Source organism: Aegilops tauschii, chromosome 5, assembly GCF_002575655.3.
Source record: "Aegilops tauschii subsp. strangulata cultivar AL8/78 chromosome 5, Aet v6.0, whole genome shotgun sequence".
NCBI lineage: Eukaryota > Viridiplantae > Streptophyta > Magnoliopsida > Poales > Poaceae > Aegilops > Aegilops tauschii.
The window spans coordinates 542,953,188-542,968,934 of NC_053039.3; the positions used below are offsets into that span (position 1 = coordinate 542,953,188).

Below are 15,747 nucleotides of genomic sequence, written 5' to 3' on the forward strand. Positions count from 1 at the left end.
AGGAGAAAGAAGGAGGACGGAGGGAAGGAAGGCGAAGGAAGGGACACGCCTGATGGCTACCCCATTATCTATCTTAGGGTGAGGGGTGGGGGTGGAAGAACGAAGGTGGTGGGGGCGATGGTGCAATTTCGCCGGAGAAAATCTCCGTTGGCGTCGAGGCTAGAGGGATGGTCGGGGCGGCGGCAAGACCGACGGTGGGGGGCGGTTCCGGGGAGGATGAGGTGACAAGGTTGCGCAGGAGCATCGCCGGTCGCGGGTGCCGGTCAAGGCCATCATTTGTTTGAGAAAAGATGGAGACGTGCAATCATCAACTCCCCTTTGAGGTACTACGGGGTGAATTCGTTGGCCCAATGATCCGTGCCAAATAATTTGTTTGAGAGAAGATGGAGGACGTGCAATCGCCAGCTCCCCTTTAAGGTACTACTGGGTGAATTCATTGGCCCACTTGTAGGCGCCATCATCCGTTCAATGGAAGAAGAGGGACAAGGATCAGTTAGTCAATCAACAACTCCTCTCTAATAGTAACAAACATCGACAATTATGGGCAAGGGCTTTTCGCTGAGCTTCCTATTTTTTCTTCTATTCTTTGATTTTTTTAAGACATTTGTTAGCTTTTATTGTTGCTCTAACTTCAGCCACCTTAGCCGAGTGTTGTTGTACTTTTTTTCCCCATAAACTTTAAAATCAACATAAACATAAAATTGGGAGAAATCCTGTCTAGTTTCCTAAAAGATAACATCGACAATGAAAATAGATACCAGTTCAATACTTTTTCATTCCTCTCTAACAAATAAGTACTCCTAGGTGGGTGTGGACAGTGGGGCGGCATCGATGTCCTCATCAGGTGATTTGGATCCTCTGGCTTCGTCGCTAGGGTGGCGGTGTTCCCTCCCGTGCTGCAGCGCAACTTGATGGATCCGGTTAGCGTGCCTTCTCTTCTGGGGTGGTGGTGCTAGCCTAGTTCTTGTGAATTCATGGATCTCAGGTATGACTACTCTTGCCAGTGGTTGCGTCTCGGCGTGCTCGCGTTGTGTCAAGCCAGTGGTTCCAGTAGTGGTGATGCAGCGTGGACTTACCCTATCTCCAGCGTGCTGGTATTTGACCGAAGATGGAGACTTCCCGTCCGCCAATAGTTCATGCGCTTATCCAATGGGTTCACCGGCTCTGAGAGGGAGCGATGGCGGTGGCGCGCCGACATCTCGTATTCGTGGATGTGGTGAAGTGGCTCCCCAAGGACCTGTTTATATATTTTTTGTTATTTTGGGTTGTGTTGTGTCACTGGCTCTTTGCAATCTAGTCCTGCGGTTCATTTCACCAAAAAACAAAGTACTCCAAAAGGAGCGCAGAGCGTGTTTTCGATGATGTAGCTCTAATAATCAATTAGACTAATAAGATTAAGTTGTGTAACTTAAAAGTTAAGCCATGAAATGGAAGAAAGCCAGCATCATTCCATATGTCATGACCACAGTTGAGCTAACATTTCTCTCTCGATAGAAATATAGAGAAGGTAGCAAATTCGCATAAACGCACGCACGCACGCACGCACAGACGCACAGTATCGTAATGCTGCAAAAAAGAAGTTTGAAATATCCTGCTCGGTCAAAGATTGTTTCCCAGTGCCTGGAAAGTTCCAGACGCTTCCTCACGCTTGCGCCGCCGGCCAACTCAGATGATGTAGCTCTAATAACCAATTATTCGCTCCGGTTAATGGATGAGCCGCTGAATCCCGCCCAACGTCCCGGCGGCCAAGCAGCGGCGCGCCGCCACGCGTCTTGTGGCTGACAGGTGACGCCCCTCCGCACCACACGTTCGTCTCCGGTCGGCCGCGCTAGCGCTACGCACACGCACGACTGAAATATCCAATCGAGCTATCTGCCAAAATAATACTACTTGTCGCCGGTCCGTCACGTCGGGAACGTCGTGGTGGCTTCCGACGATTGGTCCGCGGACGCCAGAGGTAGGCCAAGTGGGCACACACGTAACCTGCCCCGGCAGCAACACGCATGCCACCAACACGGCCGGCAAAAACATAAATTTGACCTTAGGGCGAAACTATTTCACAAATTAAACTATGTTTAAAAGTATTTCACTCAGCTGACCCCTAATGTGCAGCGCCTAGCAGTAAGGCGCTAGACTCTACGGTGCAGCGCCTAACACAGCGCCCAACACGGCCTATATATAAGTGCAGCCGTCTCCCCTGCCGATCCATCCATTGTTCCTCCTACCGAGCTCTCAGCCTCTCACACAACTACAACAACGCAAAAGAAAAGAGCATCAATCAAAATCCAGCAGATCATCAAGAGGAGCAGCAAATTCAGCTCCATGGGAGCAGGGATGAAGCACGCGAGGGAGGAGGAGCCGATTGTTTCGCTGGCGCTGTCCCTCAGCACGGACTCCTCAGCGTCGACCACGACGTCGGACAGCTCGACCGGTGCGCCGGCGGCAAAGAAGAGGGTGCGACGGGGGAGGGTGGTGGTGACGTCGGGGCAAGGGGAGTTCGTGTGCAAGACATGCGGCCGCGCCTTTGAGACGTTCCAGGCGCTGGGCGGCCACCGGACCAGCCACCTCCGCGGTCGCCACGGGCTGGAGCTCGGCGTCTGCGTCGCCAGGGCCATCGGGGAGCGGCAAAGGCACGACGACAAGCAGCAACACGACTGCCACATCTGCACACTGGGCTTCGAGACGGGCCAGGCGCTCGGCGGGCACATGCGGCGGCACCGCGAGGAGATGGCGCTCGACCGGTGGGTCGCGCTGTCGGATCAGGAGGCGGGGCACCAGGCCGCCGCCGCCTACCGGCTGCCTGTCTTGCTCGAGTTGTTCGTTTAGCCTGTAGCTGGTTCTCTCGGTTTCTTCATACCAGTATAATCCAGGACTTGTAACCATAACATGTCTTTTGAATCAGATGGGTTACAATAGAGTACGTTATGCAGCTGGCTAGCATTTCCCTTCATGGAATTTTTGCACTGGATCGGTTCGTTTTCTTAATCGATCAACTGGGATTTACATACACTTGTGCTTAGTTAAGACAACTTATTTTGTGCTAAATGCAATTGGCAGATTCTTGCACTCAGATTGGTTGTCTATGAATATGCTGTTGTTCACCGCCATTGTATTTGCTCACCCGAGTTGAGGACGAGGGCGTGGATCCTTGATTTGCAGAGTGGCGTCGGAACCAAGGGAATGTCGAGGTCGTATCCCCTTCTTCCTCGACGGTCTTGCTTCCTCGTCATCCTCTAGCTAGCACAATGGACATCTCCTGCATCGGCCGCGATGCCAATGCCATCACCACTGCCACTGCATCCTCCTCCGAGTCAGGGGTTGCCAGACCACGAGATAGGTAATATCGCCCACTTCCGCCACTCGACTGGATCCACTGATTTCGTCTCCTCCATAGCCTGAAGCACGATTTCTTTCGGATACTTCCACTCGTAGAAAAAAGCCTTTAGTCCCGGTTCGCAACAGCCTTTAGTCCCGACTGTGCAACCGGGACTAAATATGCGCGACTAAAGACCCCCCTTTAGTCGCGCCTCTTACGGACCGCGACTAAAGGCTTTAGTCCCGGTTCTTGTGGCTGACCGGGACTAAAGGCCCGTCCACGTGGGCGCCAGTGGTTCGTCGGGGCGGAGGACCTTTAGTCCCGGTTCTCGTGGCCAACCAGGACTAAAGGCCTCCTCCGCAGGTTTAGGGTTTTAGCCCCCTAAACCTGGTTTCTTTTTAGTTTGGAGTGTTTTATTTTTTTACATTTTATTTTGTGTTTTATTTTAATTTTGATGAAGTTTCAGTACACATATTCTACGCTACTATATACATGCATATGAAATTTCAAACAAGAAGAATTCAAGAGGAATATATAATATATATTCAATCTCGGGTGACCATATACAACTTCGAACAAGTTTCCATACACAATTAGGATGGATGACCATAGACAACTTCGAACAAGTTTCAATCTCGGGTATGCATATAAATTTCTTCGTCCTCGGTATAGTGTTCTCCTTTAGGATTGATGACTTCCCTCATGAAAAATCCTGCTAATTCTTCTTGAATTGGTCGGAAGCGAGCTTCTGGACTAAGCCTCCTCCGCAAGTTATCCGTCGCGTTCCGCACGCTATCCGATGCCTTCCGCTCAGAGGTGTGTCTCCGGATGTTCTCACAAACATAGTATCCACATAGATTGGTCCCCGGTGGCTGCTTATCCACATTAACTAACCTTCTGAAATCTAGCTCATGTTTGAATTCACCGACAATTTCTTCTGAGAACCGTCTCCAAACCCTACAGGGCAAAGAAAATTAAATGAACAAGGGAGTTATTAGTTACTTGATATTAGGAAATGAACGAAAGAGACCGATCGATATAGAGCTCAAATGATTGAAAATAATTACTTTTGCAGCATTTTTCTCATGTCGGCCCAACGCTTTGGATCCGAATCCATAGAGTCCATGATTAGAACTCTGGAGGTGTGAAGTTCAATATTTAGCAGAATCCAGTGGAACCTGCGGACACGTTACATGCACAGTAATGCATAACTCATCGATTAGACATACCATGCATGGAGTAAACAAAAGAGAATGGGCACAAGAGAGAAACACTCACCCAAAATGGTAAGGAAATAGAATATGACTTTTGAGTTGATGCTTTCTAAGAAACTTGTACAAGTCTTTCTCCACGTCTTCAGGGTGATGTTGTAACACATGTCCATTAACGATATGTGGGTCAATGAACCCAACATCATGGATGTTTCTTATTTTGCATTCCCAAATCTTCAATCTGCATAATAGCGTACGCAACAATATAGTTAGTACAATATATATATATATATATAGTGCAGGCAATGAAGAACGAGATGAGGTAGAAATAAATCACTTACAGAACATAGCAACTCAGCATAGATTTGTCGAGGTCGCGCAGATTGAACAGCTGGAACAATTCACTCATATGAACTTGTACAGAGTACCGTTTGGTGTGATGCTTATCTGTAACATCCGCATAAACATATTCTTTGTCGGCCCATGTTATGAATTGCTTGTACCAACGTAGCAGATTTCGCATTTGTGGTGGTAGACTCTTTTCCCGCGCAGGCTCGACGAGAGGCCCATTCCGCACATATTGTAATGCTATCTCACATACTGGCGCATCCTCAAGGCCTAAGAAGGCACGAAGAGTCAAACCCATCTCGGACGCTTGTTTCATGGCACTCGCTACAGTCAATCCAAGTGCTGCCGCAGCTGCTATGATCTCGGGGTCCTCTTCCCGACCGGCTTTCACTATGAGCGGGGGGATCGATTGTTTCTTCTGCATCCCGAGCTGGTCAACTTGTTTCCCGCTTTTTTTTACTTTTTTCTTTCTCCTCCTTCAATATTTTTGCTTGCCTACGAAGTTCATGTCCATAGTCGTCAGGCATATTCAGCTCGGCTTGGGACGGTGTCGTCAAAAAATCCTTAGCCCACTTCTTTTGCTTCTCAGTGAATACTTGCTTGGGCTCAGGCTCTTTTATCGCCTTCATATCCGCTTTCCATTTCTCATAATCAGCAGACGCGGCCAATTTGGTTTCAGCTTCACAAAGTTCCCCAGGCCTTGGGAGGAGAGGCTTCAGTGATGGCTCCGGTACCCTTGTGGTCTTAGGTACATAAGGGTCCGGGTTAATAGTCCAGGAGCGGGTTTCCTTGTTGTCCGCCTGCTTCTGCTTCTTCGCCGGAGGTGGATTGGGGGGCGTCGTACCGGCCGGAAGAGGATTGGGGGGCGTCGTACCCGCCGGAGGTTGTGGATCGGGGGACGGCGTCGAATGGCGTGAAGGAGGTGTAGGTGAACCACCACGACCACCACCACCGCCACCACCACCACCATCGGAGGGGGGGTGGACTTGCTAGCCTTGGCGCCTCGCCTGGAAACACTATGTACTTCTTTTTCCATAGAATGATCTGGCGCTTGACATCTCCAAGTCTTCTCTCCCCTTCGGGTGTAGGTTTGTCAATCTCCAGGTCCTCAAACCCTTGGACTATGTCTTCCACCGTGACACGAGCATAGCCATATGCAATGGGGTTGTTGTGGTGGAGTGCTCCAGGTGTACAGGGTAAAGCACTGCCGCTAGCTACCTTCGTGGAAACGTTCCCCACGGGATAATGCAGATCACATTCTTTCATCTCCTTTACATCATCCACGGGGTAGTGAGGCTCCGGTGCACGAATCTCGATCATCGGTGCACTAGCACCAGGCGGGGCATCCGTGGAAGCCACGCTGCTTCTCCGCTGCTGGCTTCCGCGATCCGCTTCATGATCTTCATGCGGCCCTGCAGCCGATTTTTCTTTTACTAGTTCATGCACGGTCTGCTTCAACTCATGGAGTTCCGATGCAAACTTCGTCATAAGATCTGCATCCCGGTCCGTCTTTCTCTTACGGCTTCTGTAACAGTACGGGTCATTGTCCTGGGAAAACCCTACTTTCCACGGAACTTTGCCTTTGCCTCGTACACGTCCTCCGTGTTCATCATTCCCGAGGGCTGTTGTCAGTGCGTCTTTCTCTCTGTTGAACTTGATCAAGCCCTCTTGAGCTTGGGTCATTGCGTCAATAAGGGCTTGGGTGGGAGCAAACTGTCTCTGCCGGTGAACACATACCCCTGTCTCCGGGTCTAGCGATCCCCCATGCCCGTACCACCAGCTTTTGGCCCTTGGGTCCCATCCTCTGTACCTAGAGGGATTCCTCGCACCCTCAGGTCCTCCTCCATCTTCTGCCACCTAGGCTCCGAAAGGCGGTATCCTCCTGGCCCCATAATATGATGGAACTTTTTCTTACTCGCATTATCCTTATTTTTTTCGATATTTCCTTGAAATGCTCCGATTGCTTTTGCCTCACAAATTCTGGCCAATCATCTTTCAGTTTCTCATGTTGTCCATTGAAATCCGGAGTCTTGCCCTTGTTGACATAGTCACGGGTTAAATTTTTCTTGAAGTTCCGGAATGCTTCGCCCATCTTCTGAAGAGCGAACTCTTTAACTAGCCTCCTCCTCTCACGTCCACCCGGAACCTCGTTACCGAATTCATCGACTTTGTTGTATTCCGGAGGTAGAATGAAATGTTCCATAAGCTTTCTCCAGCAATCCTTTTTCGTTCTCTTGTCGACAAAACTGAAACCAAGACGTGCCTTCTTTGGCTCCTTCCATTCCTGGACGGTGATCGGGACGTTGTCTCCAACAACGACTCCGCATTGGTTGATAAACTTTGAGGTGTGCTGTAGGGGCTTGCCGGTTTCACTAACAAACTCAATGGCATATGTTTCTCCTGTTTTCATCGCCTTGGATTTGCCACGCTTTGTCGTACTCGATCCGGAGGGCTAAAAAAAGAAAGAGAGTCGCGCGCGTTAATACATATGTATTCACATTTCAGTAAGTTTGTATCACGAGAGGCTCAATGTATATATATACCTCGCCGGAGGTGGTTGCTACTTGCAATTCGAGATCGTCGTTTGTTGACGGTTGACCTCCTTCGACAATGTCCGTTCCTTCACCTTCTTGATCATCGACAATCTCTGTTCCACCGTCAAGGTTCAGAAAAGAAGAGACTACATCCTCTTCTTGCTCATATTCTGAGCCCGGCACATAAGGAATCTCGTTGTTGATGATGCCCATTAAATAACGTTCAGCCTCCGGATCCCTAAGCGGCTCGGCTCTATCGTCCGCCATATGTCACTCCTGCATGTAGTAAAAATTCTTTAAGTATAAAAGAATTAAAAAATAAGATTAAGGGGACATAGAGGAGGAGGAATTAAAAAATAAGATTATTGAGCACTGCCAAGTATTTTGTTTTGTTTTCTTTGTTTTTCTTTTTGGTTTTCATTTGGTTTCTTTCTTCTACCTTTTTTCTTCTTTTTTTCTTCTTCTTCCTTTCTTCTTCCTCTTTCTTCTTTCTTTCTTCTTCTTTTTTTCTTCTTCCTTTTTTTCTTCTTCCTTTTTTTTTCTTCTTTCTTTTGGTTTTCATTTGGTTTTCTTTCTTCTTTCTTTTTGGTTTTCATTTGGTTTCTTTTGTTTTGTTTTCTTTTTTTTCTTCTTCCTTTTTCTTTCTTCTTCCTTTTTTCTTCTTCCTTTTTCTTTCTTCTTTCTTTCTTCTTTCTTTTCTTCTTTTTTCATTTGGTTTCTTTCTTCTTTCTTTCTTCTTCTTTCTTTCTTCTTCTTCCTTTCTTATTCCTTTCTTCTTCTTTTTTCTTCTTCCTTTTTCTTTCTTCTTTCTTTTGGTTTTCATTTGGTTTTCATTTTTTTTCTTTCTTCTTTTTTTCTTCTTCCTTTTTCTTTCTTCTTTCTTTCTTCTTTCTTTTTTTCTTCTTCCTTTTTTTTCTTCTTTCTTTTGGTTTTGTTTTGTTTTCATTTTTTTCTTCTTCCTTTTTCTTTCTTCTTTTTTTCTTCTTCCTTTTTCTTTCTTCTTTCTTTCTTCTTTATTTTTTTCTTCTTCCTTTTTTTCTTCTTCCTTTTTTCTTCTTCTTCCTTTTTTCTTCTTCCTTTTTTTTCTTCTTTCTTTTGGTTTTGTTTTGTTTTCATTTTTTTCTTCTTTCTTTTTTTCTTCTTCCTTTTTTTCTTCTTCCTTTTTTTTCTTCTTTCTTTTGGTTTTGTTTTGTTTTCTTTTTTTTCTTCTTCCTTTTTTCTTCTTCCTTTTTCTTTCTTCTTTCTTTCTTCTTTCTTTTTGGTTTCTTTTGGCAGGGCAGCGGGCGGCGGGCGGCGGGCAGGGGCAGCGGGCGAGCGGCAGGGCACGGGCGGCGGCGGCGCTCACTGGGGACGGGGGCGGCGGCGGGCGGCAGGGCACGGGCGGCGGCGGCGCTCACTGGGGACGGGGGCGGCGGCGCGCAGGGCGTCGGGCGGCGGGCGGCGGGCAAGGGCACGCTGCGGCGGCGGCGGAGCGCTAAGGGCAGGGCACGGGCGGCGGCGGCGCTCACTGGGGACGGGGGCGGCGGTGCGCAGGGCGTCGACGTCGGCGTCGGGGCAGGGCTTCGGCGTCGGCGTCGGCGTCGGGGCAGGGCTTCGGCGTCGAGAGAGGAGAATGGGAAGTGGCGGAAACTGCTAAGTGCAGTATATATACACATACCTTTAGTCCCGGTTGGGGAGGCGGACCGCGACTAAAGGTACCCTTTAGTCGCGGTTGGCCACACCAACCGCGACTAAAGGGTACCTTTAGTCGCGGTCCGCCTCCCCAACCGGGACTAAAGGGTTTTGGCGCCGCTTTCGTTCCCGCGCCAAAAGAGCCTTTAGTCGCGGTTGGGGACAACAACCGCGACTAAAGGGTACCCTTTAGTCCTGGTCCGCCTCCCCAACCGGGACTAAAGGCATTGTGCTGCTACGCCCGCGTCGAAAGTTTAGTCCCACCTCGCTAGTTGAGAGGGGCGCGCAGTGGTTTATAAGCCCCACTGCCGCTCCCCTCTTGAGCTCCTCTCCATTGCAGGCTTACGGGCCTAATTGTCACTTCTATGCCTGATGGGCCTACTAGGCCTTCTGCGGGCCTGAATCCTGGCCCGTCGATGGGTTTCTAGTCGCATTCAGGCCGTGGTCGCCCAGTAGGTGGCATATTTTTTATTTTTTGCCTGTTTTTTGTTTTCTTTTTTGCTTTATTTATTTTGTTTTGTTTCTACTTACAACAAAAAACTTATTTATTTTATTTTATTTTGTTTCTAATTACTTATTCATTTTACTTTATGATAATTATTTTTGCTATTAAAGTTTCTAACAAAAAAAGTTCTTTATGAAAATTCTTTTAGCTTTCAATGATTTTGAACAGAAAATACTTCGATAATTTTAGTTGAATCAATTTTATATAATTTTAGTTTCAAAAATACTAGAGGTTGCTTATAATGTTTTGAACAGAAAATACTTTGATAATTTTAGTTTCATAAATTTTATTTATGTTATTAAAATTTATTTTATTTTGTTTGTACTTATATATTTTATTAAAGTTTATATTATTTTGTTTCTAATTCATTTTAAAATCTTAAAAATACAATTATGTATCAAAAAAATCAGAAAATAAAACTAATTCATTTTAAAATCTTAAAAATACAAATAATATATCAAAAAAATCAGAAAAATAAAACTAATTCAGTTTAAAATCTTAAAAATACAATTATATATCAAAAAAATCAGAAAAATAAAACTAATTCATTTTAAAATCCCTTGAAGGTTTGACAAAAGGTTTGATACATCATTCAGTTCATCGACCAAATACAAAGTTTGGTACAATAAATTATTACACATCAATTCTTCCCTTGTGTCCCTGCTTGCTTACGATTGTGCCGTATCCATGGAGCATCCTCATCATTTAACTTAATGCTTGGGTCAGTGTTCACTTTGAAGGGCGGAATTTCACCAAACATATTATAATCTTCTGACATGTCCGTCTTGTCCTCCACTCCCACGATGTTTCTTTTCCCTGAAATAACAATGTGGCGCTTTGGATCATCGCATGATGTACTGATCGTTTTCTTATCTTTCCGTTTCCTCGGTTTGATACTCATGTCCTTCAAATAAAAAACCTGAGCGACATCTTTGGCAAGGACGAATGGTTCGTCAAGGTAACCAAGATTGTTGAAATCCACCATTGTCATTCCGTATTGCTCGTCCACCTTTACCCCACCTCCTGTTAGCTTGAACCATTTGCACCGGAACAAAGGGACCTTAAAGGAGGGTCCATAGTCAAGTTCCCATATCTCCTCTATGTAACCATAATATGTGACCTTTCGCCCATTTTCGGTTGCTGCATCAAAGCGGACACCACTGTTTTGGTTGGTGCTCTTTTTATCTTGGGCGATGGTGTAAAATGTATTCCCATTTATCTCGTACCCTTGGAAAATCGTTATAGTCGAAGATGGTTTCTTGGCCAACATGTACAGCTGATCTCCAACATCATTGTCATTCATTAAATGTTTTCGCAACCAACTGCCGAAAGTCTCCATGTGGGCCTTTCTAATCCAGGATTCAGGATTCCCCGGGTTGTCCGAGCGTAAAATATTCTTGTGTTGCTCGAAGTACGGAGCCACAAAGCTGGAATTTTGCAGAACTGTGTGGTGTGCTTCAGTCATAGAATGACCGTCCATACATATCGTGGATTTCCTTCCGATCTTGCCTTTTCCACTTAGTCTCCCCTCGTGCCGCGATTTAGGAATACCAATCGGCTTAAGGTCAGGAACATAGTCAATACAGAACTCAATTACCTCCTCATTTCCATGGCCCTTGACGATGCTTCCTTCTGGCCTAGCACGGTTACGAACATATTTCTTTAATACTCCCATGAACCTCTCAAAGGGGAACATATTGTGTAGAAATACAGGACCGAGAATGGAAATCTCTTCGACTAGGTGGAGCAGGAGGTGCGTCATAATATCGAAGAAGGATGGTGGGAACACCAACTCGAAACTGACAAGGCATTGGACCACATCGTTCTGTAACCGTGGTAGATCTTCTGGATTGATTACCTTCTGAGAGATTGCATTGAGGAATGCACATAGCTTCACAATGGCTACTCGAACATTTTCCGGTAGGAGCCCCCTCAAAGCAATCGGAAGCAATTGCGTCATAATCACGTGGCAGTCGTGAGACTTCAGGTTTTGGAACTTTTTCTCCGCCATGTTTATTATTCCCTTTATATTCGACGAGAAGCCAGACGGGACCTTCATACTGCTCAGGCATTCAAAAAAAATGACCTTCTCTTCTTTGGTAAGAGCGTAGCTGGCACGACCTTGAAACCATTCCGGATGCCGGTCATCTGGGTCTTTCAAAAGTTGCTGGTCCTGCCGTGCTTCCTTTGTATCATTTGTCTTCCCATACACGCCCAAGAAGCTTAGCAGGTTCACGCAAATATTCTTTGTAACATGCATCACGTCGATTGCAGAGCGGACATCTAGGACTTTCCAATATTCTAGCTCCCAAAATATAGATTTCTTCTTCCACATGGGTGCGTGCCCGTCAACTCCCCGCGGAATTGATTGTCCGCCAGGACCCTTTCCAAAGATGACTTTCAAATCCTTGACCATATCAAATATCTCAGCACCAGTACGTTCTGCAGGCTTCGGCCGGTTATCTGCCTTGCCGTTGAAATGCTTGCCTTTCTTTCTTACGTTATGATTTCGGGGAAGAAATCGACGATGACCCAGGTACACGTTCTTCTTACAATTAACCAAACGTACACTTTCAGTCTCATGTAAGCAGTGCGTGCATGCATTGTATCCCTTATTTGTCTGTCCCGAAAGGTTACTGAGAGCAGGCCAATCGTTGATGGTTACAAAAAGCAACGCTCGTAGGTCAAATTCCTCTCCTTTGTGCTCATCCCAGACACGTACACCAAGTCTGGCCCACAACTGTAAAAGTTCATCAACTAATGGCCTTAGGTACACATCGATGTCGTTCCCGGGTTGCTTTGGACCTTGGATGAGCACTGGCATCATAATGAACTTTCGCTTCATGCACAACCAAGGAGGAAGGTTGTAGATGCATAGAGTCACGGGCCAGGTGCTATGGCTGGAGCTCTGCTCGCCAAAAGGATTCATGCCATCAGTACTTAGACCAAATCTTATGTTCCTTGCGTCAGCTGCAAAATCTTTGAACACTCTGTCGATCTTCCTCCATTGCGTTCCATCAGCGGGGTGTCTCAACTCCCCGTCGGACTTACGGTCCTCTTTGTGCCATCGCAACGACTTGGCATGCTTTTTGTTCATGAACAGACGTTTCAACCGTGGTATTATAGGAGCATACCACATCACCTTGGCGGGAACCCTCTTCCTGGGTTTCTCGCCCTCAACATCGTCACCAGGGTCATCGCCTCTGATCTTATAACGCAATGCAGTGCATACAGGACATTCATTCAAATTCTCGCATTCACCGCGGTAGAGGATGCAGTCGTTAATGCATGCATGTATCTTCAGAACCTCTAAACCTAGAGGGCAGACAACCTTCTTTGCTTCGTACGTACTGGCGGGCAACTCGTTATTCTTCGGAAACATATTCTTCAACATTTTCAGCAAATTTTCAAATGATGAGTCACCTACACCTTCCTGTGCCTTCCATTTTAGCAAATCCAGTGTGCAGCCCAGCTTTTTCAGACTATTATCGCATCCTGGATACAACGACTTTTTGTGATCCTCTAACATGCGATCCAAATTCTCCCTATCCTTGTCAGTTTCGCAGCGTCTCCGTGCATCAGAAATGGTCCGACCAAGATCATCAGCGGGCTCATCATGTGCCTCTTCTTCACCTTCACCTAACCCTTCCCCACCTTCAGCATCATCCTCCATGAAAGTATCACCGAAATGATCATGATAGTTGTCATCGATATCATCCCCTTCTTCATCTTCTTCCATTCTAACCCCTCTTTCTCCATGCTTGGTCCAACAATTATAGCTTGGCATGAAACCGTGCCGAAGCAGGTGCATGTGAACGTCTCTTGAGGAGGAGTAACCCTTCTGATTCTTACAGACAGCACATGGACAGATAATAAAACCTTGCTGCTTGTTCGCATTTGCCACTACGAGGAAATCTTTCAAACCCGTAGTGAACTCGCCGGAGAGTCGGGGACCGTACATCCATTGCCAATTCATCTGCATTATTATTACATAAAGTATATAATTAACCATCATGCATTTGTTAAACTAACTAGCTAGAAATAATACAAATTAAACAATGAACTACACACATGCGTATTTTATCAATGACACATGAAAGGTTCAAGTTGCTAACCGCGATCGCGGAGGAAAAATAAATGAGAAAGCTCAAGTGTGGCTCGGACACTTCATATCATGTTTGTTTCAGGCTCTCGGGCATTTCATCGAACACCTTGTGTGCATAGGAGGAACCAAAAGCAAACCCACCACCCCCTTCTGAAAATTGTGAAGTGAGCTGAGTGAAGTGAAGTGAGATGAGTCCTATATATAGGGATGGGCCTTTAGTCCCGGTTGGCCTGGCCAACCGCGACTAAAGGCCTTCGGGGACCTTTAGTCCCGGTTGGCCAGGCCAACCGGGACTAAAGCCCCTCCCGTCCACCAGCTGGATGGGCCTTTAGTCCCGGTTGGCCAGGCCAACCGGGACTAAAGCCCCTCCCGTCCGCCAGCTGTCGACCGAGCGCGCTGGGCCCAGATAGTTGGTCGCGGGTCTCCTCCCGAACCGCGACTAAATGCCCCTTTTATCGCGGTTCGATTGTTTTGGGGACTAATGGGGGCGTATGGAAGCCTCTTTTTCTACTAGTGTTCGCCATGCATTAGGAAAGAGTGTGCCTCCTTCAAATCGGCAACTACCTAGTGACCAGCATGGCCGCCCTGGCTAGCTCGCTCGAGTTTGCAAACCACGAGTTGGTTTCTCGCAATTTGGCCAACTTCATCATGTCTCCCTCCTGCGATCTGCGCCATGCGCGCCTCCCATTCCGTCGTCGAGATTAACACGGATCGGAGACCACACTAACACGGACCGGCCCGATGGAATGGGTACGGTACCTCAATACCCTCCGCGATCGTTGACGACATGTCCCTGTTCATTAAGAAATAACTGCCACCTTGCCAGAGAAGAGTACCACGTCGGTAGATGAGGATGCTTGCCACCCTAAGGTGGCAGACGAAGAGCACCGACCAGCATGTATTACATCCCATGTAAAAATTAGCTGATTCTCAAGGCCCATCCAAGCCAACTAAGATAAATCTTAATTTTAGCAAAGTGTGCACACCCTTCATTTTCTTTCTAGGTCCGCCACCGGCAGAGGCCATGAGCTTGAAGTTTTTTTACAAGTATACGGTGTGGACGGCAAAGCAGCTGTTTACCGTAGCCTACTTTGCCGGAGCCTTTTGCCGTCCGCGGCTGACGGCAAAGGCCTTTGCCGTCCGCCGTTCGAGCCTTTGCCGTCCGCCGTGGCAGACGGCAAAATAGCTGTTTCCTGTAGTGATACTACCTACTTTTCGGTTTGTAAGGCTTGCTTGTATTTCTAGATGTATAATTTCACAAAATAAGATGAGTTGTATAGTCTAAAAATTATACCATTAGAAAGTAGACGATTTGAAGCTTCTAATGATATATTTTTTGTGATATATAACTTGTATTACGTTGGTGTATTTATCAACCAAGAGATACACCCCATGTAAAAATTAGCCGGTTCTCAAGGCCCATCCAAGCCAACTAAGATAGATCTCACTTTTAGCAAAGTGTGCACACCCTTCTTTTTATTTTTAGGTCCGCCACCGACAGAGGCCATGAGCTTGAAGTTTTTTTACAGATATACCATGTTAATAGTTTTGCAAAGAAATGAAGCTTAAGTAAATACTACCTACTTTTCGGTTTACAAGGCTTGCTTGTATTTCTAGATGTACAATTTCACAAAATAAGATGAGTTGTATAGTCTAAAATTAAACCATTAGAAAGTAGGCGATTCAAAGCTTCTAATGATATATTGTTTGTGATATATAACTTGTATTACGTTGGTGTATTTATCAACCTAGATATACATCCCATGTAAAAATTAGCTGATTCTCAAGGCCCGTCCAAGCCAACTAAGATAGATCTCAATTTTAGCAAAGTGTACACACCCTTCATTTCATTTCTAGGTCCGCCACCGGCAGAGGCCATGAGCTTGAAGTTTTTTTTTACAGGTATACCATGTTAATAGTTTTGCAAAGAAATGAAGCTTAAGTAAATACTACCTACTTTTCGGTTTATAAGGCTTGCTTGTATTTCTAGATGTATAATTTCACAAAATAAGATGAGTTGTATAGTCTAAAAATTATACCATTAGAAAGTAGACGAT

The 15,747-nt window shown here is 46.2% G+C and overlaps 1 protein-coding gene across 1 annotated transcript; it reads left to right on the plus strand.

Annotated features, from left to right (window-relative positions):
* Window positions 1-2,098: 2,098 nt before the first annotated feature.
* LOC109784236 (uncharacterized) lies at window positions 2,099-3,003 on the plus strand. The gene has a single exon (XM_020342832.4). The coding sequence runs from the start codon at window positions 2,323-2,325 to the stop codon at window positions 2,824-2,826; it is 504 nt and encodes a 167-aa protein (XP_020198421.1). The 5' UTR covers window positions 2,099-2,322; the 3' UTR covers window positions 2,827-3,003.
* The last annotated feature ends 12,744 nt before the right edge of the window (window positions 3,004-15,747 follow it).